The 26,770-nt window shown below is 35.9% G+C and overlaps 1 protein-coding gene across 1 annotated transcript in view; it reads right to left on the minus strand.

Annotated features, from left to right (window-relative positions):
* Positions 1-8,904: 8,904 nt before the first annotated feature.
* cspg4ba (chondroitin sulfate proteoglycan family member 4Ba) overlaps positions 8,905-26,770 on the minus strand; it is a 61,767-nt gene continuing 43,901 nt past the window's right edge. The window contains exons 6-10 of the mRNA XM_088912333.1: positions 25,652-25,850; positions 24,989-25,120; positions 17,638-17,810; positions 14,568-14,751; positions 8,905-14,216 (exon numbers count right to left, since the gene is read on the minus strand). Coding sequence (XP_088768459.1) covers positions 12,169-14,216; positions 14,568-14,751; positions 17,638-17,810; positions 24,989-25,120; positions 25,652-25,850 — 2,736 coding nt within the window. The 3' untranslated portion in view covers positions 8,905-12,168. The remainder of the gene's footprint in view (positions 14,217-14,567; positions 14,752-17,637; positions 17,811-24,988; positions 25,121-25,651; positions 25,851-26,770) is intronic.

Raw genomic sequence — 26,770 nt, forward strand, 5'->3', positions numbered from 1 at the left:
AGGCTTGTTATTTATACTCAAACAGGTAACTGAAGCAAAAGGTACATTTAAAGTATACAGTAAAAAATATGGAACTTTAGGAGGAGATTTAAGAAGCTGTTTATAAGTGTGTTTTATTATTTCCTGCATTATATTGTAATGCATTCATGATAAATAATGTGTAATATAATGCAGCAGCATGTTGAGAAGTCAGGCTTATGAGAAACCTCTAATTTGTACGATTGATGCTGTCATTATTTTTTCTCTGTGTGGGGTCAGAAACTAGGGGCTCATGCTATAAAACGACATTTTTACAAAATTAATAAAAATGTAACAAAATACATATAATGTAACTCAAACAAAAAAGTGTTGCCACAGAAATGTACTATAATGGCTGTTAATGTATAATGGCCATTTTTTAAAGCATTTTCTTCAAGAAAGCAAAAAAAACTTGACAAAAACAGTGAGAAATTGTTATAATCCAGGTATTTCATATGCCTTGCTTTAAAGTAAGGACCTACTTCATAGATACCTTAATTCTGAACTCTAAAAAAACTATATGCAAAGAAGTGTCCTTTGCTGAAATATAATACCTAAAAGATACCTACTGTTACATAGCACTGTTGGTGTAAAACTATGTTTTGTAATGTGAATGCTTAATCTGTAACTTTTTCTGTTCCTAAAAATGTTGGTGAGTTGAGTTTTCAAGTTTCAAGATTGATATAGTGCAGCATATTCTAACAATTATCATGTGCAAGCTGCAGTTTTCATTTTAAAACTCATAGTATAAATTTATAAATAGTTTGAATTGTATAAATTTAGTACCTTTCATTGAAGCTTTAATTGGGAAGGCAGTTTCACTCTCACGGTTCCACAAAAACTCCACATCTGGTACTAGTTTTATCTAGTATCTGATGAAAGATTAAGATATTTCTTGTTTTCCATGTTACAAATATCTCTTTGTTGTGACATGTAAATGGCATGTAAATAGGAGTTAACAAACAAATTTATATTTGCAAGTATACAGTACATTCAGCAGCGTGCATATGCGTGAGCCCACTGGACATTTCAAAGACACTGAGAGAACATCACACACACTGTATCTAACAATGTCATTCACTTCTTCTCTTGTAGAAAATGCCATAACATTTACATTGGTGAGACAAGAAGAAGACAAATCCTGGGAAGCACGTCAAAGCAGTAAGAATCAAAGATCTCTACAAGGCAACAGTTCATTATTTCACCTCTCCTGTCCTTTATCACACTAACCTTTCTGTTGGAGTCCTTTCACAGGTATTCCAGGATTCCAGACATCAGAAGCCAAGATCATTAAACATAGATCACAACTTCCCTCTTCTCTAAGTGATAGATTCCTTTCTTTTTTGGAATATCTCCATTCATTTACAAATTGTCACGCTCGTAAACCCCTCCTAAGGATGCTCCAGTCCTGCCTAGTTTTGTACTTATCTCCTGCACCTGCCTCCGGTTACTGCCCCCCTGTCCTATAAATGCCAGACGTTCCTGCCAATCTGGGCTCAGCTTTGGAAGATGGACACCCGCCTACCTGCGAGCGACTCGATGGCATCGGCTTCACAACGGCGTCCGACCTTCTGGGTTCGGGACTGGAGGGTCTGGTCCTGTTACCCTCTTTTTTATTCCCTCGACCCTTCTCCGGATCCCACTCCGGGCTTTTAACTCTGTTTGTCTGTGTCTGGATGGAACTCCCGGTTTTGGACATTGGATCATTCTTGGATTTGCTACGGACTCCCTTGTACTTGTTTGCCTCGGACACACCCCCCTGAACACCAGTGCATCTTGGACTCGCCCCCTGTTTTCCTTCCAGTCTCTTTGCATGCTTTTCCCCCCGTGTTTTCGTCACTCCTCCCCAGATAGTGCTGCCTGCATAGGGTCCTGAAAGAACGCTTTGTGACACAAATGTCGGCTTTTTACACCTCTTCTCCAGATCTCCTTTCTTTTGGCCACTCTTTCTCATCTGCTCTGCCCTTTATTTTTCTGTTTTTTTATGGTGCTCTTCTTTCTACTCCATTCTCTCCTTCACACTAAAGAAGACTTTATGACTGAAACATAGTTTTTTCTTTTCAGAGTGGAACTCACCTTTACTTGTTCATGTGCAGCTAAAGCATACTGACGCATCTTCTGACTCCAACATGTATAATAAACATAGAAAGTTTTCTATTTTTTATTTTTAACAGAAATAATTTAAGTGTGGGTTCCATTATGTCTACTCATCTTTACTGCAGCAAAAATCCAGCAGTATAAGAACATTAAAAGCTTTTTATTTAAAGTTATTTTTTTTGTTGTTTTTAGTTAAAATTTTATAGAGAAAGAGCATTATTTTTTTCTTTGGTTTGCCAGATGGCATATACCAGTAAAAAATCTGAACATGAATGGAAGAGAGGCACCAAATTAACATTTTTACATCCTGCACCCGATGTCCAGGTAGGGTTAAAAAATGTCTCAATTCCTCAGTTCCCATCCACCCAACTGTGGACAACACACTGACAACAGGATCCCTCTCTTCCAGTTTTGCTAGTCTAAATTATTTTGAAGAATTAACTTCTACTATAGAGAGTTTTTATATGAACAAACAAATTAAAACAAAAATAAACATTGTTTAGACTGCTGCATAAAATATTTAATTTTCATTTATAATCTTTTATTATAGTCTACAACTTTCCTTAGTGAAATGGACTTTTTCTGCAAAGATCTGTGTTTGGAAAGACAAAACATCAAGACCAGCTTATCACAGATTATCACTTCTCCAATATTTTTCAGTTGATATAATTAATTTATTTATTAATCTTTCATTAAACAAACATAAAAGGGAAGTAGTAGGCTTCAGCAACTCAAATTGTTTCCTTCATACTGATTACCATACAATTAAATGCAGGAGGAGTTTACAATTACAGGCGGGTATGAGAATGCTACAGTATATTTATGTACCCATGTTAGATACAAAATCAAGAGTAACAGGCAAAACCAACATATTGTGAGATGTGCCCTTATGTGTAAAAAAATCATAATTATCTTCATGTGAATTATGAAACTGTGAAAATAATAACATTTACATCTATTGATATGTTTAATGATTGAAATACTGCGCAGGGAAGTCATCAGACAAGTCAAAGCTATCATTGAGTCCCATATAATGCATGCAATTATCCACACCTACAGAAATAATTTTGTTAAAGTAATCATGGCATGCATTTGCCTGTTGACTGTTCACTGATCATGCAATACAAACTGCAACATGCCAATTTTCCAAACTAATTCCAATATGAAGTAGCTTGTTCCATACAATCATAACCTTTGTATAAAAAAAAGTTATCCTTTTAAATGCACTTTTTGTTTCCACACTGTAACCTCTGGTTTGTGTTTTACTGTTGATTCAGAAACCCAAAGGTCTGATTGTGTCAATACTTTTTTAACCTACCTAGGATTTTTAATACTTGAGCAGAGTTCAAAAATTCAAAATTTAGATGACAAAGTGTAGAAGATTCCTTTGAGCCCAAGAACATCTTTCCCACATCTTGGTGAACACAATAGTACACATTATTCTGTTAAATGGAGTATAACCAGTTCATTTTACAATATTAACATCCCTTGATTATGTGCCTTTTCACTACACATTCTGTTTGCTTTGTTCACCACTCTTTATAATGTCTAGAAGATGAAAATGACATTTCCATGTTTCTCATAAGTATCCCCTTCAGTGTTTCCCATTTTATGTTAGTACTGTAGTTGACTATTTTGCTACCTGCATGCAACATTCTGCACTATAATATATATAGGACATAGTTTTAACTAATCCTCCTAGTCTGATGTGTGACTGTTTTGCTAACTATACCACAATGTAAAGGAACAAGTAATAGGTTTAATCCATGCTGAAAAGAGCAGAAAGAAAACACAATGTTTCGGCTGTGGAGCCTTCTTCAGGTGTAAGGGGCTATACTATACCACAATGTAGATCATACTGTTACAAAAAGGGTTATGAAAATAAATAGAAAATAGAGATAAATAGAAATAGACTGGGTAGGCTGAATAATCGTAACCCTAAAAAATAAATTTTGCCAATAATAAACCCGTTTGAATAATATAATTAAAGGCACCTGAGTTCTCTGTCCTCTGGCACAGCTTTAGTGAAAAGAGTAATAAATCAGACACTCTGGGTTAAACACACAACATATGCATATAACATACAAGTTACAATATTTACAAACACGGCATCTCAAAGGCCTACATCCTGCCGACCAGAAAAACCAAAGGTAAACTATTCTTTTGGTAGTGTGTATCAGACCCAAGAAAACACTTCAAAACATTTTTTCTTGCTTTGAAGCTCCCAAGAACTACAAATGCAAAGACTAGCTAGATGTTTGACTGTTGTCCCTTGATTCTTGAAACACATGAATAAAAAATATAAATGATAAATTATATGTTCCACTTGTATCCATTATTGTTTGATTTTTGCATATCAAAGAACTACAAAGGTAGTTACACAAAACCCACCATTTCTAAATCCCTTAGAGTCTTAATCTCACCGTCCAATTTAGTTTGAATAATCATTTCTTTACAGTTGCATATAACAGAAATGAGAGTACTTTTTAATTATTTGGTTTGGTTTTGTCACCTTTTTTAGTAGATAGTGCTTCATTGTAGAGATCTATTGCATTTGAATGTGTTGGTAATCAGGACAATAAAGAAAAAGGAATTCTAAAGGCGAATGATACACCTGAAAAAAATGACTGGATAGCATTTCCCAATGACAAAGATGAAGCTTTGATGGTGCATGAACACTATAGCATAAACACTGCCCTCTGCTGTTTCACATCACTGCCATATACTGTGTTAACTGTTTCTTAATGACAGCACATCTGTTGGTTGGGAAAAAAATAACTGCAAACCACAGCCTTTTTTGTCAGCCAGACTAATATACAGTACATGGATGACTTTTCTCTGTGACTAAGAGCGTGGGTAGTGGGATTGAGTTGGCTTCTAAAAACTACCTTATTAAATGGACTGAATTCTGCTGTTGACATATTTTTAAACTGAAACCAGTTTATCAGATGGAACATTTCATGAGGCATTTTTTTTTTCAGAAGGAATGAGGTAGGTGTTAATTTTTAAGTGCATACATTTCCATACACCCATTCTGTGGAAAATATATGTTCATGTACACACACAGACACCACTTCATATACACACACACTGTAATCATTTGTTATTGTTTTAGATTCCTCCACAATAGCTTCTGTTAGCTTTAAGTCTAGTAATAGAGAAGGCAATTCAGGTACAATCATTTCTTATTTTCGGATACCTGTCATATTATAATGCAAAACTCTGAACTGACCAACCAATTTATGAACAGATTAAACTTATCTTTAATAAACAATGCATGTTTAAGTCTTGCACAGTTACAGTAAATCCAAATTATAACTCACCTAGATGCTTTACAATAGGCGCAATCAAAAAACGTGGACAGACAAATTATAAAAAAAATATATTTTGTCAAAAAGGATTTGTCATGACCCTCCTGAATTGGTCGTCTCTGAGTGGGTCAGAGGAGTCTGAGCACAATTCCTCATTTTCTCCTGTACAATGCTGATGGGTTTTCACATCAAAGAGCTGCAACCCAAGATGTAAAAAATACAAAAAATGGCTTCTCCAAATTGATTGGGTATGACAAATATAATTAGAGATTCTATTTTTAAAAACTACTTGCAAAGCCTAATGAATTTTTAAAATACTGCTGTTTTTGGTCTGTGAAATGTGTATTATTTCAAATATGTTTTGTGATTCTCTAAAGGTCCTTAAATGCTTTTTCTGACATATCAAAGTCTTCACTTACAGAACACTTAAATTGAATCTGCCCTTTTTGTGATATTATACATCTGTGTTCCTGTATTCAATTTGGAATTTTCTTGTTTATATATATATTTATTTCAGAACATTTCTAAGTGTTCCTTGATTTTTCTCAACATTCTTCCTGTGTTATGATTAATTCATGTACTGAAAAAATGTCATGTTTCATGATTGATTTTATTATAGAAGTGAATAATTTTGAAATAAGATTGGAAACTGAAATGTTACAATATATATAAAAGATAATTGTGTCTTTGCATTTAATACTTACTACATCAAAGTTTGATTCTGCTAGATCAATCAATGCATATACTGTATATGAAATTATATCACGACAGAGTGAACAAATATTACCCTTTTGTACCTTTTGTATGTGTTGTGGGTATTGCATTTTTAAAGTGTCAGTATATATCCATATGATTTGATCATATACTGTATGATCCCACATATAATAATAGTAAAAGTTTAAGTCGGTGACCTTGAATGCTACTTGTTGTGCGTTACGTTTAGACTATATGTTTCACAGCAGTGTCAATCTTTTCACTCCAGTACCCTAACCACGCCGATTCACATCTCAGCTGCATTGAGGTTTTAACATAAGTGAAATGTGCTAAATTGTGCAGACAGATCAGCTCATGTTGATTATACTTGAAGTTAGCATTTGTATTTAAAACGGGGAAGAATTTAACCTTCACAAAATTCTTCCTTTTATTCATATTGACAAATAGGTGAACATAATGAAACAATAGTGAAGTAAGGTTAAGATCATTGTAAGGATAGGGGTGTGCTGTAAAGTACGGTAGATGGCAAGCTAAGACAAAGGAAATGCATTTCATTACATCTGTAAGAGAAAAAACACCATTAAAGAACATTCGTTTTTAAAAAAGTGGTGAGGTTTGCCTAACCAGTGCATTATTGTTGTAAACAGTGATCTTTGACTCAAAAGCATGTGGTCTGAATGTTTTGTCACAGTACGAGATCTACATATGGAAACCCCAAGCAGGCTGACATGATGCATTTAATCTGCAAAAATAGAGAAAGGAAATCTCTGTACAGGGATGAAAAATCACACTACAATTAAAGCAAAGATGAATAGTTTTCAGCTTTCAGCCCCTAAACACAAGGATGTATGTGTACAATAGCGTGATGGAAAATATTAAGGTTCTACAGATTTTCCAAAAATATTTTGGATGAGTCTGTATGATTTCTGCAGATCATGTAAGAACCCCCTAAAGGGGAGTTTTTTGTTTTCTCTTACACAGCTTCAGGAGTTCAATATAGGAGTTGCGGCTGACAGAAATTTCCACTAAAACATATATATGTCTTACAGAGAACTGAGTGGGGGCATCACTGATGTTAGAAGGGATCACAAACACACAGAAATCATGGCTCTGAGAAACAATTTTGTTTGAAATGCTACTTCATTATCAATTATCAAAACTTAAATGTTTTATTCAAGTTACATTTTATTAAATTATTAAGTTACATTTTTATCTAAGTTATATTAAACATTAAGTTTAATACAACGTAAATGTTTTATTCAGCATATTATTCAATAGGTGGGCAGCTTGGTGCGGCATTGATGTCCTATGTTAAATTCCAGACCTGGGGTGCTACAGTATCCCCAGCATTGAGTTTGTATGTTCCTTTCTTTTTGTGGATATTCCTCTAGTCTCTGCTTTCTTCCCACAGTCTAAAGACATAGTGGTAGGTTAAGTTCTTTCTGGGAAAATTGGCCCTGGTATGAGTGGTGCATGTCTGTGTTTTTCTACAGTATGTTGGTCCTTAGATGGACTGGCTTCCCATCCAGGGTGTACCCTGCCTTGTGCCCTTTGCTAGGACAGGCACCAGCTCCCCCACTATCCTCAACCAGAAGAAGCAATTAGAAATTAATGGATGGATTGTTCTATGGGTAAAACTGTAATATAAAATGAGACTAGGTCTAATTAAGAAAATGTAAATACTACAAACAACACAAACTTGGTACAAAGATTATTTAACCACTTAACTGTTTGGAAAACTTTTTCATTTTTTTAACTTCTGAGGGGCACCAGAGTAACAGGAAATGCTGACAAGAAAACAAATGACCGGTCAAGGGAAAAAATATTCAGTTTCCATGTGGTGATCTGATAATGGTGCTTAAACACAGGTTTTCCCCTTTCAAAGGGCAGTGAACCACAGATGGTAGTTCAAAACAGTGTTACGTTTTTTTTTTTTCCTTTTTATATGTTCCAGATGTACTGATTTGCAGAAAACTTGAATTTCATACATATTTAAATTCTAAATATCACAGTAATTAAAAGCATATTAAAATGACTTATAATTAGGCCTGTGTTTGAATAAAAAGTCTAAAATCAGTTAATTATCTACAAGCACTATACTGTATAGTAAGTTGTACTAAATTCCGTTTGACAGATAATGTAGCAAAAAACATATTAAACCATAAACATTCCTGTTGGCTTCCAAAGCCAGTTATTTATAATACAAGGGGAAATCATAAAATTCATTTCCTGTTTGCAAATCCTTATTTTGCAAACAGACTGAGAAGACCACCTCTAGTAATCTTAGTCTGGTTCTGTTCACAGTCTGGCAACTGTAGAAACTTTTATGTATTTTCAGTTTTCATACATAAACTGATAACCGTACAAAAGCTTCTGTGTGAACAGGCTATGTAAGACTGAGCCAGTCCGATTGACTTAACTTCTCCTAATAGCCTTATTTGAAGTGCAAGTTAATGTGACAAAATACTGTAATATCCCTTCACTGCCAAATCTCTTGCAAGTCACTTCTGTATTACTTTCAATGCTCCTTTATAATTTCTAGCATTACATCTCAACAATAGGGTGTGAGACACAAAACACTTGTGCAAAGAAAGTCAACAAGTGAGAACACTGTAGTCTTTTTATGCAGTCTTCACCTGCCACCTGTGATTTTACAGCTGTCCCTTGGTTGAAAATGACATTGGTCAGTTTCCTGGGTTAGATTTTCATATTGGGGAGTGGCTAGATAAGTGTTGAAATAAAAAAACAAAAACTCACGTGTTTGCACAATACTTTAATACAAACACACAGTAAATACAGAAAATACCAATTCTTAAATAATAGTAAAGCATGAATTCAGTGTTTCCGACATAAACAGTAAGGTAAAGAGTGAGGTATTACCCTCAATTTAAAAGTGATTTTCCCTAGGACATGAATAGATTCTCATTCATAAATGTTAAATATACAACTCCTTTCTTACATCAGAACTTAAATTTAACCCTGTATCTGTTGCTTTTGGGAGCTGACATTTGAGAGACAGATTAGTTGTTTAATGCAGCTGTCAGCGCTTCACTGAAAAAATGTCAAAAATAACCATTTCACAACTTTCATGCATAATAATGTCACATTTTGGCAAAAGTGGTGAAAGAACTCGGAAAGAAAAATCATCAATGTGCTTAAACAGCCTTCACTTCAGAAATACAGGTATGGTGAACGTTCTGTTTGGAGCTGTTTTCAGCAAAGAAATTAGACACGTTCCAGGCAATCTTATTTGATTAATGAAACTAAACTTTTTTCATTTGTACTACAAATGCATTTTTAGTATGCTTCTGCTAAGAATGAAATGGAAGGAAAAATGGTGTTAGAAAAGAAACCAGTAATAAAATGAGGCCAAATGAAATCGAAGGTGAAGGTGTCCAACAGGAGTGTGATTGATGCACTCATTGATAAGTGATTTTCTGCACCATGATCTAGCAATATTTGAGTGTTCCATTGAATGATATCAAATGCAGTACTCTACCTGGTTAATGAACACACTTAAGCTTTCAGAACTGTTGTTTGACACACAGCATTTACTTGTGTTCAAGCACATGGCTTGAACAAAAATCACTTAATTTTTGTGGCACTGCATAAATTGCATTTTGGCCAAGCAGAATGGCCTGAATTCTTGATAGTCTAATGTATTATTATTTTATATTATAACAATTTATTATTATTATTATTACTGTTATTATTTTATGACTGTGATTTTAAAATGTTTTGCTGTCCTGCCTGGGTCTGGCTATTTGATGTCAAGATGGCAAAAACATGACCAAAAGAAAGTCTTATTAGCAAAAACAGAGTAAATCAAAGTACTATTTTATAGAATATTTTATACTATAATGAAATGGAATTAAATGGAATTTAAATATAAAACACAAAACCTAAGAATGGCTGTTCAAGAATATGTCACTATACAGAGGAAACTGTGTGAGGACCATATTGTTAATTGTCCTTCACTCACATTCCTGGCTATGAGTTAGAGTAATAGTCGAATAAGGATAATTGATCAATACACTCTCCTTTTTTCTTTGAAAGCATTGCAGGGTAGAGGGTAAGTGTTTTTTTTATTTTCTCTTAACTCCTGAATATTTCCTTTTTCAAGTCACATTAGGAAAAATCAGAACTGCAATATCTAATTTAGTTTACAGTCAAAAATAACATCTTTGACAAATGGATCAGTTAGTTACAGCTCTAAAAATATTTTTTCTAGCCTAAATGTAGTGGAATTTCCCTGACCGACTGAAGTAGCTGGTTCACTCGAGTCACTCTTTAATTTCATGGACATAATTAAAAACTTAATTTTCACAGTAAAGTATATTTGGATAGATTATCTGATCCAAAATGCCAACTTAGTTTCCAAACAGATCCCGACACATAAATACTTAAATCTACTTAAAAAGATAAGAATTTTACACAGTTAGCCACTAGAATGTGCATACAGTGAGTACTGTTTTGGTTTAGAATACATAAAATAACCCAAATGATCAATTTTGCAGGATTAAATTTAGACAGACTTATTCTGAATTTGATTTTGATACTGCATTGTTACAAAACAATAATATCTGATTTCTATAAGGTTCTGGTCCTACTTGGAAACTATTTCATCAGATTTTGCAACAGAGGTTAGTTTATGTGAAACATAGTCCAAAAAAAGAAAAGTAAAACTGTTCTGAAAAACTCTATTTGTCAAGACACCAGCTATTTTATAGTATGAACCAGTGTTAGAGTTGCTACAGTTCTTTCAATATACTCCAATCTCTTCATTGAAAAAGCAAGGGTTCCCGTCAAATGAAAAACTGATCTGTTCATGGGGGTTTCCTCCAGGCACTCTGGTTTTCTCCAAAGACATACTGGTAGGTTAACTGGCTTCTGGAAAAACTGGCCCTGGTGTGAACTGTGTGTCTGTCTGTGTGTGCCCTGTGAAGGACTGGTATCCCCACCAGGGTGTATCCTGCCTTGCACCCAACGCTTGTTATGTAGACTCTGGCTCCTCTACAACCCTGAATAAAGTCGTTGGAAAATAAATGGATCGATATAAGTTGTAAAAAGTAAGTATAAGGAAAGGAAAGCTAGTGTAAAGCACTTTCAAATACTGGCTGGAGTTTGAAAAGTTAAAGCTTAATTAAATTTGTACCTTTACCTTAGTAAGTATAAAATATAACCTCACTAACTTATTTTGTGTAAATTTGTACCATGCTGAAAAAACAGTATTCTGCAGTAAACAAAACAACAACAATAATATTATTGTTTAAAATAATAAATAGTACTAGTGTCATACTCAGAATATAGGTACAGATTGTTGGAATATGTCTGAAAAGTAACTAAGTGAAAACTTATGTACAGATATTACTCAAATGAAAAAAACTAAATGAAATGAACTATCTATAGAGCATATGCTTGGTTTTCATCTTTTAATCACAAAGTTTTCACACAAAATTAGGAAGAATTTAGAGAATCGATTTAATTAAACATGGGTGTAACTTTTCATTTAAAAGGGAAGTATCCAGAACACATTGTCATTTTTAAACGCATTGTGGCAGAAAATGAAACAATGCTAAAAATAAATGAAAGTGAGGATGCTGTCTAGTTCCTTAGACAGTGATCTTTACCTTGTCCTGTAAGTAAAGCTCTCATTGAAACAAATCTCTATGTAACTCCAAGTACTGTAACTACAGTCTGGAGGTAATAGGAACATGAACATGTTTACTAACCAAGAGAAGGTTAAATTCACACACAATTAAATTTGAAAATAAATGTTTATAGCCAACATTTATTTTCAAATTTTACAGTTTTAAGATTTAATAAAGAAGCTGTTATCAAGCCATTCACTTTTTTTTACCTTTAGTGTTGTACAGTGCATCGATGAGCTGAAACAGAAGTCTATCAGCATCAGACAGGTTGTCTAAAAATGGCCTAGGCTAGCACTCTGCTTGATCTAATTCTACAGACTGTCCAGCAGCAGTAGAATAAAGATAGCGCAACTAAATCATCGGCACTAAGGCAAATATTATACCCAGTACTGGTTGTGCCTCAAAGACGGGTTAGTAGTCCGGCAATGCTGTAAGGTTTCTGGATCCAAATTATTCCAGGAACAAAGGAGCAAGGAGGTGTCTTGGGGACTACCAGGGGCCACCACAGTGTGTCCTTGAGGACCCAAAAGCAGTGGACTCCCCACATTGTCTGTGTGCAGGGGAGTGACGGTTACAGAGGGAATGGTTAAGCTTCTCTCTGGCTGTCCAAGGTGTGGGCTGCTAGGGGGGATGTTATTGTTAGGGTAGTTCTGAATCAAGGGTTTCTGCTTCTCCCTCCTGTGTCGGAACACTAAGATCAGCACAACCAGAATAATGATGAGAAGTAGGCAAGCTAACAGAGGGAGGATGATGAGCAGGGGGTTGGAGGCTTTCCTGGGAAAAGATTCCACTCTCACAGCAGTGTTTTTTCTTGTGGTCTCCTGTTTCCCTGAGGTGGCTTTTGTAACCGATGGTACAGATGCGTTATTTCTGTTCTGGGTTCCCCATCGGTTTCTCCCTTTCCATCTCTGCACAGTCTTGACAGGTTTTTGTGTCGCTACAACTGGTTCCAAAGGAAGGTGTAATGTAGACTCTTGTTGAGTGGTTTGGTTCTTAGGCGTTCTGGTTGTCTGTAGAGGACCTTCTGTGGTGACAGCTGGTAGCAGTGTTGGATCGTACGGCACAACAGAGTATGTAAACTCACCAACAGCAGGCTGAACTTTATCCGCTTGCAGAACAAACACGAATGAGTCGTTCATCTCTTCTACTCCAGTCATGTTGACGTTGACTTTAATGGCAATTTTTCCTTGATCTAAATCATCAAAAGTGAAGGACTGTACAGGCTGTGAAGGTCTTACTTCAACTGTCGAAGCTTTAAAAATGTTACCATGCTTCGGAGGATAAAGTATTTCAAAGTGAGGATCACTGCCACTTAAGATTGATAACTCTGTGGCGTTTAGCATGTCTTTCCTCAGTTTCACTATAACACCACAGGGGATCTTTACATCATTTCGTAATTTTATCAAAGGCTTTACTGTAATGTTAACAACCTGCTGTGTCAAATTACTCTCTGAAGTGAAGGCAGTAAATTCAAAGCTGTCCTTGGAAGACATGAGATTAATCATACGGTAAGACAGTCTTTTTTGCTGAAGGTCATCCTGATCAAACTGTGTGACAACTTCACTATCAATAAGAAGGCTACCATACTGGGGAGGGGTTGTAACCTGATACTGGATTGCTGTGCTCTTACCATTGGTCTCAGCAGCTAGATGCTCATTGGTGAGAACTGCAGAGTTCTGACCCTGTTCAAGAACCAGGTCTGTATTGTTTAAAAGAAAGACAGAGATCGCGGTTACTTGTAGATTAAACAGTTTGTAGATCGGTCGATGTTGGCCATCAGTAACACTGAAATAAAAGACCCCAGAGAAGGGAGTGCCATCTTGGACAAACCACACTTTACCACTATTAAGATCAGCCTGTGTGAAGGCCATGATGGATTCATTTAAATGACCTTCCATGGCCATAAAGCCATTGCTAGGTTTACTGATTATGGTGTATTTTATGTCCTCTGGAGGGTTATCCAAGTCTACCACATTCAAGTTCTCAGGGCCAAGGACAGCTTTGTCTCCTTGTACTACCCTCAGGCTTGGGGACTTGGTCTTCAGTTGTGGGGGCTGGTCATTCACAGGAATAATAGTGATGTTAAACAACTCTTCAACAACATTACTGTCATCCTGGGGATGAGAAGCTGGCTTGCTCTTCAGGTTGAGCCAGGAGTTAAAGAGGAAGCTGTCATAAGTGGTTTCAGAATTGTCATGCAGGTAGGTGATCCCAAACTTGTTGACAATAAACTGGGAGAAGTTTGGTTTTTCTTTGGTCAGGTTACGTTCTCCAACTATGATTACACCATGCTGGGGGAAAGACACAACCTGAAACCAGACTTCATAAGAGTTTCGCTGATCTTCAGGCAGTTTTGCCATGAGGTTGGATGCATCCAGCTTTGACTTGTCAATAACAACTTTCTCTCCCTCTGTAACTGTAGCACCTGACAGCCACAAACAAAAAGTAAAGGTAACATCAATATAAGAGATATAAATATAGTGCAGTAAATAAGAGACCCACCGCACAATATTTTTAGTATTCTACGCTTTATAAACTCAGGGATCTAGTAAGGAATCTAAAATCCAACAGCTAATGCTATAGGTTTGTCACTTCATTGCACATCCTGTAAGCCTGCATAAACAGGTGTAATTCAAATAATAAGAGACATATTTACTCTTTATTACCACACTTTGTATAAGAGTCAGCATCTTCTTAAATTCAAAAAGTTCAGACTGTTAATACTCAAAATGTAGATGAATTTTGCAATGATAAAATTTTTTGTGGTACATTTTACCTGTGTTTGCAAGGAGAAGGCTTTTAGATTCCGGTCCAGTGTTTTCATATGAGATGTCAATGTTAAACACATGTGGTTCAAGGGAGGCAGGTGGGGATGACACACTGAATCTGAAGGAATCCACAGCACTCCAACCCACAGGTTCGACATGGCTTTGCTTATATGCAATCACACCATCATCCACCTGTGCAAGAAGAGACGCATGTAAGGACCTTGTATTTTTTATGTGGTTCAAATATGCTATCATTTACAGAACATCCTTTACAGCAATTGCATTTTAATGAGGATCTTTCAGAATCAGACAATCTACTACACTTGTTTTAGAAAATGTATTACCTTCCTTTTTCTTACTTCTACCTCTCATTGCTAATGTACATACTGTATATGAAATGCTTGATTAATTCTTTTCACAGGTTCATTTTTCTATACTCTAATGGTTTCATTATATTTCTGTGAGATATTAAAGTATTGCTTGATTACATTTGATATTCTAAAACCCCCTGAAATGATGGGTCCAAAATGATGTCATTTTGCTCTAAACTGTGATAACAAACATCACATTTTTAACTTTCTGTCAGGAGATATATACCCATTTAACATGGTATAACTGTCAGATTAATCTTTTCTTGATGAGAAGTCATGTCTGCTACAACAAGAATCTTGTGAGACATCATATGCAAGGAAACACTGTCAGAGTTCCTCCATATTAAGAAGATAAATTATACAATATTATCTCAAACTATGAATCAACTGTCTTAATTGCCCAATACTTACTTTTGAACTCTTATTAGTGTAACTAAAAAGGCTGAAATGCATTCTTCTGCACAGAACTGGTGGTGGTTGGGTACTGTGAAATATGAGTAATTTTATAAACAGCTATTAATGATGAATCATTTTGATTTTCTGCACATTGAGGCACCTTTCCAAGAGAAAATGATTTTTATGTATTCAGTTTTCCTTGCAAGTAAAAAAACATTCCATACTACATAATTTTATGTTGTTTCAACCTGTATGTTATTATTCAAATTAAATTAACTTTTTAGTATAAAATATTAACACCAATTCAGACCAAAAGCTTTTTTAGGTTTAGCATTAATTGACTTGCATGTCTGTTTCAATAATAAAAACAGACTGCAGTGACTGCGTTAACATCATATTATATAGTGGAAACACAGATACAGTGGTGTGAAAAAGTGTTTGCCCCCTTCCTGATTTCTTATTTTTTTGCATGTTTTTCACACTGAAATGTTTCAGATCATCAAACAAATTGAAATATTAGACAAAGATAACACAAGTAAACACAAAATGCAGTTTTTAAATGAAGGTTTTTATTATTAAGGGAAAAAAAATATCCAAACCTACATGGCCCTGTGTGAAAAAGTGATTGCCCCCTAAACCCAATAACTGGTTGGGCCACCCTTAGCAGCAACAACTGCAATCAAGCGTTTGCGATAACTGGCAATGAGTCTTTTACAGCAATTTTGGCCTACTCATCTTTGCAGAATTGTTGTAATTCAGCCACATTGGAGGGTTTTCGAGCCTTAACTGCTTTTTTAAGGTCATGCCACAACATCTCAATCAGATTCAGGTCAGGACTTTGACTAGGCCACTCCAAAGTCTTCATTTTGTTTTTCTTAAGCCATTCAGAGGTGGACTTGCTGGTGTGTTTTGGATCATTGTCCTGCTGCAGAACCCAAGTGCGCTTCAGCTTGAGGTCACGAACAGATGGCCGGACATTCTCCTTCAGGATTTTTTGGTAGACAGCAGAATTCATGGTTCCATTTACCACAGCAAGTCTTCCAGGTCCTGAAGCAGCAAAACAGTCCCAGACCATCCCACTACCACCACCATATTTTACTGTTGGTATGATGTTCCTTTTCTGAAATGCTGTGTTACTTTTACACCAGATGTAATGGGACACACACCTTCCAAAAAGTTCAACTTTTGTCTCGTCAGTCCACAGAGTATTTTCCCAAAAGTCTTGGGGATCATCAAGATGTTTTCTGGCAAAACTGAGACGAGCCTTTATGTTCTTTTTGCTCAGCAGTGGTTTTTGTCTTGGAACTCTGCCATGCAGGCCATTTTTGCCCAGTCTCTTTCTTATGGTGGAGTCATGAACACTGACCTTAACTGAGGCAAGTGAAGCCTGCAGTTCTTTGGATGTTGTTGTGGGGTTTTTTCTGACCTCTTGGATGAGTCGTCGCTGAGCTCTTGGGGTAATTTTGGTCGGCCGGCCACTCCTGGGAAGGTTCACTACTGTTCCATGTTTTCGCCATTTGTGGATAATGGCTCTCACTGTGGTTCGCTGGAGTCCCAAAGCTTTAGAAATGGCTTTATAACCTTTTCCAGACTGATAAATCTCAATTACTCTGTTTCTCATTTGTTCCTGAATTTCTTTGGATCGCAGCATGATGTCTAGCTTTTGAGGATCTTTTGGTCTACTTTACTTTGTCAGGCAGGTCCTATTTAAGTGATTTCTTGATTGAGAACAGGTGTGGCAGTAATCAGGCCTGGGTGTGGCTAGAGAAATTGAACTCAGCTTTCCAAAGATGTGATAAACCACAGTTGATTTATGTTTTAACAGGGGGGGCAATCACTTTTTCACACAGGGCCATGTAGGTTTGGATTTTGTTTTTCCCTTAATAATAAAAACCTTCATTTAAAAACTGCATTTTGTGTTTACTTGTGTTATCTTTGTCTAATATTTCAATTTGTTTGATGATCTGAAACATTTCAGTGTGACAAACATGCAAAAAAATAAGAAATCAGGAAGGGGGCAAACACTTTTTCACACCACTGTAACGTTTTTTATCCAAGCAAAGCTTTGTCCAAAACTGACATGTAAACAGATGTTTTTATAGTCTTCCTTTACTTTGCAAAAGGATAAAAGCACAGTATTTATAATAATATTAAGCAGCCAAATATTTTACCACCAACTAGTACTTTTTCCTCAAACCCTAATGTGAACGGGTCTTTCATAAAACAAATTTAGTGCCTGGGAAACTATAGTGCCATAAATTTCAGCTTGCAAACATATGGCCTTGCTGAGGTTCTCTTTATGTCTACACACCATGATTTGTGTAAAAGAAGAAATTTCTGATGTTGAGTTGTCAGCCTCTATCTTGACGAGTTTCCCAAGTTTTGGTGTGCTGATGAGAGTGAAGGTTACAGTTCGATTTCCTGTAGCACTGTTGTCATTTGTTACTGCCTGTAGATTTTCAGTGGAAAGGACTGTTAGAGATCCTAAAAAGACAGACAAAAACAGACAAAAAAATCACATATAGTTATAGAATATATAGCTTTAATTATATAACAATGTACATCAACAGCATTGATGTACGCTGATCACTCCCCACTGTACATTAACGGCTCCCCTGTGGAGACAGCGACTGAGGAGGGCAAACCTTCCCCTGCCCATTTTTACCTCTTTCTACAGAAGCACCATTGAAAGCACCTTGACCAGCTGTATCACTGTTTGGTTTGGGAATTGCAGCACTTCAGACCGCAAGACCCTGCAACGAATTGTGGAAATAGCTGAAAAGATCTTTGGAGCCTCCCTCCCTTCCATTTCAGTTATCTATCAAAAGAGCTGCTTTCACATGGCCTCCAGTATAGTAGATGACCCCTCCCCATAATCTCTTTGCCCTCCTATCATCTGGGAAAAGATATTGCAGTGTATGGGCTAGCTCCACCAGACTCTGTAACAGCATCTTCCCACAGGCTGTCAGGCTCCTCAACACCCTGGAATCTACAGTACTTCCACCCACTCCAATTCCAGAAACAGGGATTAAACACCCCCAGTGTGTATATTGTATTATGTATTTGCCTTGTAATTTGCACTATCTGCACTTTGAACTATGTGTGTCCTGTCTACAATGTCTATAGTCATTCTTGCCTTCTGCCATAAGACTGTATAATGCATCCACCTTGCGTCTGGGCAGAGGCAACATTGACAGTGACCTGTTTCTGGACTGAACACATCTAGACATCTACTGCTACATCTGTTCTTTTTTTTCCCCCGTTTACAACCGTTTTTTGTGCAATATATGCCAGGGACCCGTGCAATATATTTATATTTATATCTATATTTACATTTATATTTATATTCATATGTGCAATATGATTTTTCTGCGTACTGTTCTGTTCTAGTTTGTTCTTTGTGTGTCCTGGACTGTGAGTAACTCTTTTAGTGCACCCCTCACTGTATTGATTGTATTGTATGTCTTGTATTATTATTATTGTATCATTCGTTACACTGTGGCTGTGTTGTCTGTGTTAAGCTGCTGTTGCACTGCAATTTCCCTCACGGGATCAATAAAGTATCTATATATCTATATCGGTGTCTTGTCTGTCCTTTCTATATTTGAACCGTGGACAAGGAGGTTCCACTGTATATTTGTATATGTTTGGAATGACAAATAAACGTGAACTTGAACTTGAGTAATGGGTAAGTCTCTGGACTTACAACTCACAAGTAATATGTTCAAGTCCCCACTGCAGACACTGCTGTTGTGCCATTGACTTCAGTATACTTCAGTATACTCAGCTTCAGTATACTCAGCTTCAGTATACTCAGCTATATAAGCAGGGACCAATATTGCTGTGATGGACAGATGTTCCAACCAGGTAGGGAATCGCACATTCTCAATCCACTTAACACTACAGAAATCAGGATGACCCAGTGAGCCATTGTGTTCTGGTGTAGAATGTGTTAAAAAAAACAAGGTTAAGTGCACAATGGATTTGGGTTTAGAAATCAGGAGCTCATTGGAAAAGATTTTGGCTTTGAAAAGCCCCTACATATTTAAGTGATTATTACAGTTCAGCAAATTGTGTTAATTGCTTCAATTCTTCAAAAATGGGGAAGTTGTGGACCACTATGTGTCAGATCCAAGACCTAAAATTGTTTTCTTTCTACCATAGTCAATGTGCACCTTGATAAATAAAAGTACTTCAAAAAGTAAGAACAAATATGCAAAGTCCTTACAATGCTGAACTAAAAAGCTGTTAATGAACATGAAATGAAACTTAGTGTGCACTGTTCATCAGAGGTATTTTTATAACTCTAAAGATTTAAAATGTATATTTAATTGGTTTTTAAGTGTGCCTGCTAGTGACCTACTTATTCAAGCGTGTAATGTGAAAGCCATAAAGGAATGCTTGATGAAAAGAGTATATTTTTCAGGAATTCATTTATGACATTACCTCCATGTAGACAGCAGGTTTGAACATGTAATGCTCACTCTTTTGTATATTTTATGAGGGAGTATAAAAAAATAATCATTTGTTTATATCAGAAGTGACTGTTTACAAATTTAGATTACACTGTAATGTTCTTAAAATGTTCTGCAAAAAAATGAAGATGTCGAAGAAGTTAATAAATTGATAAAGAGATGCTTTATTTAGACTACTGTTGTAAGAGCATTAGCCAAATGCTTAAATCAGTTAGCATTTGATTTTGTTTTTGTGATTAGTATGTCACAAATGCAAAATAATTTAATGCAAACTCAAACGTATAAATTAAATTTAAATAATCTTTCTTTTCTGTGTTTAATCTTATTTTAACTCCTGGACAATTATTATTTGTGTACAATATCTGCACAAAACATAGCTTTAACACTATAGTTTTAAAACTACTGGCATTATAATTTATTACCAGAATAACAGAAACATTACTATAAAAAGCAGATTTGAAGACGTAAAAAAATAAACTGAATGGATCCATTTATGTATTTAAATTACTCCAATGATGGGGTCATAAGTCTTTCTGTAAAAATACTAACAGCTTACCAGATAACCTTGAAGTACTTTCATTTTATAAAGACAGAACAATGGTCTCTGGCTGACTGCCACTGTCCTTGGAATGTCCTGAGCTACTGTAAAATTAATAATAAGATTGGAACTCCATAATGTGACTGTTTATACCTTTAAAAATTATATTTCAGGGAAGTGGTTTGATGTTGAATGTTGTCTCTTAAAACTTAAATCTCACAAAATTGCTGTAATATATATATATATTACGGACAAATTTAATAAAGGTTACAATATAGCTTGTTAAATAGACTGTTGTACTTCTCAACTATGATGGCTATAATCTTAAATAGCATAACAGAACTTTCAAGGTAAAGGAAAGGAACCTGGCACATCATAAAGTTTAATAATTTTCATTATATAATTCTGATTTATAACAAATCTTTTAGGTAAACAGGATAGGAAATATTTCTACAAACTGTTAAAGTTAGAAATAACTACAACGCCAACCGTAGACATTAAAAACATGGCAGTTATGGGTTTAAACATTCTGTGCTGTTTAAAAACTTTTAACCACATCTAATAATGCACTGCTAGGAAACTGAGAGTCTAATACAAAGTAAACCATCAATGATTCTTTACCTTAAAGTCTCCTCCAATGATCCAGCAGTACATTGCACTAAATTGAAACAAATTTTGTTACATTTATGTTTCATTTAGTGTGTTCCATTTTCTGTTACAGATTTTAGATTGGACAGCTATTTAACAAACCTGAGTTTCATTAATTATAGCTAAGGGTCCTAAATGAGATACTAATAGATCCAAGACTTAGAAAAACTTCCCAATGAAAATGTATTTTTAAAAGAATCTTTCTGCATTTACAAATTTATCCCGAATTTACTTTTCCTTCCTTGTTGCTCTCAAAGTATAATTGAGTTTATAATGTAGGTATTAATTTATATGTGTAACAATGTAGGTGACAGAAACTACAAAAGACACACACACACCAACAACACCGGCTTCAAGTCAGGAAACAAGTTTTCCATCAATATACTACACTGTATTATGGCAAGCACATAAGTCTCCCATTTGGCCAAGTTATCTCAATGGGTTTTTTGTAGCTACGTTATCTCATCAAATGAGGAACTCATCCAGACATTTCTTTTAAGAAGCAATAGTATTAGCTTTGATAATATGTCACGATAGCTTGTTCCATTTGTCTGTAACCTTGTTTTCAGCACTTTACCTGGAGGTCTGTTCTTAGAATCTGTATACTGTGATCCATGTTTTGCTTCTGGTTCTGAAGAAACCAAAGGCTTAACAAGTTTGCGAATTTAGATAACTTTTACTTTCCTCTCCTGGTATTCCCTTATTGAGACTACAAACATTAATTTTGTTGTGTCTGTCAGTGTAGGACAGCCCTAAATGTACTTCACTGTATAGATTTCAGAGCAGCAATAACTTTCTTATAATGTGGTGACCCACAATTCTATGCAATATTCTAAATGAGCACTGATTCTCAAGAGTTGAAAAACAAAAAAGAAAGTCAGCCTTAAATAGAAACTCAGGACAGTTCACTTTCCCATTAAACCACTATGCATTGTAGCGTAGCTAACACATTACCAGCCGCAGCTGCAAATACCATTTTATCACCAAATACCGTTGTATGCAACACTTTGGGCACCCCTGGCCAAATTACATGTTTTGTTGATTTTCTAAGTGAAAAGAAGGGGGGGGGGGGGGTATATTATGAATATTATGGCCACAAAGTCATGTTAAAGCTACTGTAAAATACAAATCCTGAGGTCAATGATTAAACTCCTATTTATTTCCACAAATGAAGAGAATAGAAATTGAGGTACCTCAATAAAATAAATCAGTACAGTTCTATGCAAAAGTTTGGGCACCCCTGGTCAAATTATGTTTTGTTGATTTTCTTAGTGAAAAGAAGTTAACACAACCTCTGCAGCGAACAAACTTAAACTTGACATATTTCTGCAAATTGTAATGCAGTTATTTATTTGCTGAATTGAACAGATTGAAAAAAATAAAACAGTACATGTGGCATGTGTAAAAGTTTGAGCACCCTTCCAGTTGATTCACAAGTGTTATTTTTTTGGAAGGTCTTAGAACTTAATTGGTTCGTTAGGCCTTAATCTAAGTCAGGTGATGACAATTCCAAAGCTTAATAAATTCTCTAACTCTTTGAACCTCTCAGGGTGTTGTGCTTACACTCAACAACCGTGGGCCCCTCTAAGCAGCTGACTGAGGATCAGAAAATAAAGATAATTGACTTTTACAAAGGAGGGGAAGGCTATAAAAAGATACAACCTTGCAAGTTCAACTGTCTGAAAAGTCATTAAGAAATGAAAGTTAAGGGGAACTGTTAAAGTCAAGATCTGGAAGACCAAGAAAAATCTCTGATAGAACTGCTCATAGACTTGTCAGGAATGCAAAGCAAAACCTCCAAATATCACTGTAAAGGACCTGCAGGAAGAGTTAGCTGGCATGGGAGTAGTGGTGCACCGCTCCACTGTGCAGCATTGTTTACACAAACATGATCTGCATGGAAGAGTCATCAGAAGGAAACTTTACCTTCGATCTCATCACAAAAGCCAAGCTCTGAAGTATTTAATACTTAGATAAGCCAGAGGTGTTTAGGAACCAAGTGCTGTGGTCTGCTGAAGTAAAAATTGAAGTCTTTGGCTACAATCACCGAAGGTACATTTTTGGGGAAAAAAGGAGAAGCATTTGAAGAAAAGAACACCTTGCCAACTGTTAAGCATGGGGGTGGATCTATTATGCTTTGGGGTTGTGTGACAGGAAATACTGTGCAAGTAGAGGGAAGAATGGATTCTACTAAGTATCAACAAATCCTGGAAGCTAATGTCCCACAATCAGTGAAGAAAATGAAGCTAAAAAGAGGTTAGATATTACAACAAGACAATGATCCAAAACATACCTCAAAATCAACCATGGACTACTTCAAGAAATGAACGATTAAGGTTTTGGAATGGACTTAACAGTCCCTAGACTTGAATATTATTGAAAATCTGTGGGTAGATCTCAAACTTGCAGTGCATGCAAGACAACCTAAGAATATTTATGAACTAGAAGCATTCTGCAAGTGGGAAAAATTTCCTAAAGCAAGAACACAAAGACGCTTGGAGGCTATGATTTCTACCAAATGGTGTGTTATTTTTTTCAGTCTGTTAAATTCAGCATATAAATAGTAACTGTGCTTTACAATTTGCAGAAATATGTCAAAATGAAGTTTGTTCACTGCAGAGGTTGTGTTAACGTCTTTTAACTAAGAAAATCAACAAAATGTAATTTAGCCAGTGGTGCCCAAACTTTTGCATACAACGGTACTGATTTATTTTATTGAGGTACCTCAATTTCTATTCTCTTCATTTGTGGAAATAAATAGGAGTTTAATCATTGACCTCAGGATTTGTATTTTACAGTAGCATTAACATGACTTTGTGGCCATAATATTTATAACCCCCCCACACACACACCTAATAAATAGTTAATGATTAAAACTAGGCAACTGAGGGGCAGACGTAGTATTCACATAAAAATACATTTAGAAAATTCATATTCTAAAAGTAAAAACAAACACTTCTTATATCGCAACCACAACTAATATACATCCATTATCCCAAAATATTATGAATTTGTAATATGGAAACCAGAAACAAAATAATCTAACATGAATTTCACAACTCTCATATTGGAAGTTTTGTCTACTGTACAATTGGATGATGTACAGTTGGTGATGTAAACAGAATTTACTGTGCCTTTTCAAAATTATTGTAATAAGAGCACACAAACGTTACAGATGAGAGACTGCTGTGCCCACGCTGCTCGTCAGTATGTCAGTACGTTAATGATTCAGGTCCTGCATCATGGCTCTTCTTGCAGACCCCCAATGACTCAGCACTTACAACCTTGAGGCCTATTTTTTCATTTTACAAAAGAATTTTGGTAAAAAACATAAATATGCTTGCATACAAAAAAGAAGCCAATATTAATACTTCATCAAAATGCAACAATCACAAATGGTGGCTATGTTAGACTGCATGTCAAGATGGAAATAACTATACCATTTATCCCAAAATGAAAACCTGTAAGTAAAAAAGCAGCCACCTAAAACTATTTTTATTAACAATAGAAAGCAATGCCTACAGACACATTTCCCCATTAGGAAGGTTCTGATAGGCTTTTATTTTCAGGAACAGACAATGAGAAGTATAGCCTGCACTTCACTATTTTAAAACATTTTAAAGAACATAACAGTTTCGGTTTCAGTAACCACTTGTGGTTACTACAAGTTAACATGCAGATTCACACTTATATATTGAAACAATTCCAATGCCTTAAAATTGCAATAGCTTAGAATCATACATTTTCCTTTGCACATGTATGCTACTGTAAATGTGAAATGTTTTGTGCACATAAAATTGAAATGAAAAATTGAAAACAAAAACAATTGGGAACAAAATGAAAACATTAGTTTGTCTTTTTAGTCTGATTACTAAATGCTATTATGCATTTGTATAACTGAATGTAGTTGGATCCAACTATTTGAAATACAGGCAAAATTTGTGTATCATATCAAAAGCTATTCGATAGAAACAGCAGAGGCTAGGCTTTCATGAAGTTACCTGGAAACACTTTGAGAGGTTTGTTTTTTTCAAGACTGAGGACCAAGGCTCTGGCTGTGATGCTGAAGATCTGCCTTTGGGCAAAGTTCATCCCATCATTAACTTGGAAGTTAAATCCACCAGACATGGCACCTGAAAAATAATACATAACATTTTCCACTCAGTCTCAACAGTAAAACATTGTTAGGTTGCTAACAAACTTCTAGTTTGCTCTATACTAGGTTTAACACTCCTTTAGTTTGAAGACATACTCTGACATTACCTAATTTAATCTGAAGCTATGTAAACACTATAGTCACTCACCACAAACTTCAAATGTCTGACCAAAGTTTCCAAGAATTATTCTGTAGCTGAAAACCGATGCTTTTAAAACCAAATACTATAAGTTACAGCTTTCAAATGGAAGGTTTTAAATTTTAAAGTAGATACATCATGCGGTGAATCATGCAACACATTCTGGCAAATCTCTTGAAGACAAATGTCAATCAACTGCTTTTTCTAAAGTAAATTAAGTAACTGTAAATTACCTTACAGGAAAGAATACTTTCAGATTGTCCCACAAAATTTCAAGATAATACCTCTCAGTTTAGCAATTTGGAAAAGTGGGGAAAACATTGGATGCATTGACAAATGATAGGCTAAAGTGTTCTGAGCATCTCTTACCACTGTGCACGAAGACTAACTGCCCCTGGTTAATGTGGGCCTGTGTAAAGTTGAAGATGTGTTTGTTGGCAGAATTCTTGAGTGCCAGATGACCATTGCTAGGAGGAATGATGATATACTCCAGATCTTCTGGTGGACTGTCTCTGTCTTCAGCATTCAGATCTTCTTCAGTTATCTCTGTCACAGAGCTCACCCATACCTGGGAAATGTGTGTAGCAAAGATTTTCAACGTCCAAGCTGACTTAATAACATTTACATTTATTATTCTTGACAGTGTGACATTTCAGGATTGAGGCAAAAATGTCCCATGTTAGAATTTTTTATTAAACCACTTTTTAAGTTTCTATATTGTCTTCATCGATTAAGTTCAAGTTCATTTGTCATTCCAGCCATATACAAGTATACAGTGGAACGAAAATATCATTCCTCCTGGTCCAAGGTGCAATTACAGACAAGACACTGACATAGACAATGTAGACAGGACTAATAATACTAATATTAAACAATAAGATCATGCAAACTAAGACAGTGTACACCAGAACAGAGGCAGTGTACACAGGATATATACATAGTGCAATTTAACTGTTACAGAATAGTACAAAAAATACATCATACAATATACACTAAACACTGGGGGAGTTTAAACCTTGTTTCTGGAATTGGAGTGTACCATGGATGTTGGAAGGGCATGCCGTGGAATGACAAGGAGTAGACCCTATGCGGTAAAAGGGGGCAACACGGGGGTTAGCCCTGGCTCAGGGAGTTGGATGATGTCGGAATAGAAACCTATGCCCTCAGGCCACGGACGTGGGGCGACCTGGTAATAGGCAATAATAGGTAATATTGCTCAATGGTGAGCAAGGAGCAGAGCAGACACAGGAAGTAAACAGGCTATACAAGACACACCGGAAAGATATGAATAATCACAGGGAACTAGGAACAGGATAGAAGTAGAGCGCCCTCTAGGTGTACAGGGCGTGACAGAGTGGGTGCAAGCAGTGTTGAGAAGCCTAACAGCCTGTGGGAAAAAACTGTTACAGAATCTAGTGGAGCTAGCCCATATACTGCAATATCTTTTCTCAGCTGTGCTTTTTTTTAATAGGGAGGTGGTATGGAAGG

Source organism: Atractosteus spatula, chromosome 3 (assembly GCF_055471065.1).
Source record: "Atractosteus spatula isolate fAtrSpa1 chromosome 3, fAtrSpa1.hap1, whole genome shotgun sequence".
Lineage (NCBI taxonomy): Eukaryota > Metazoa > Chordata > Actinopteri > Semionotiformes > Lepisosteidae > Atractosteus > Atractosteus spatula.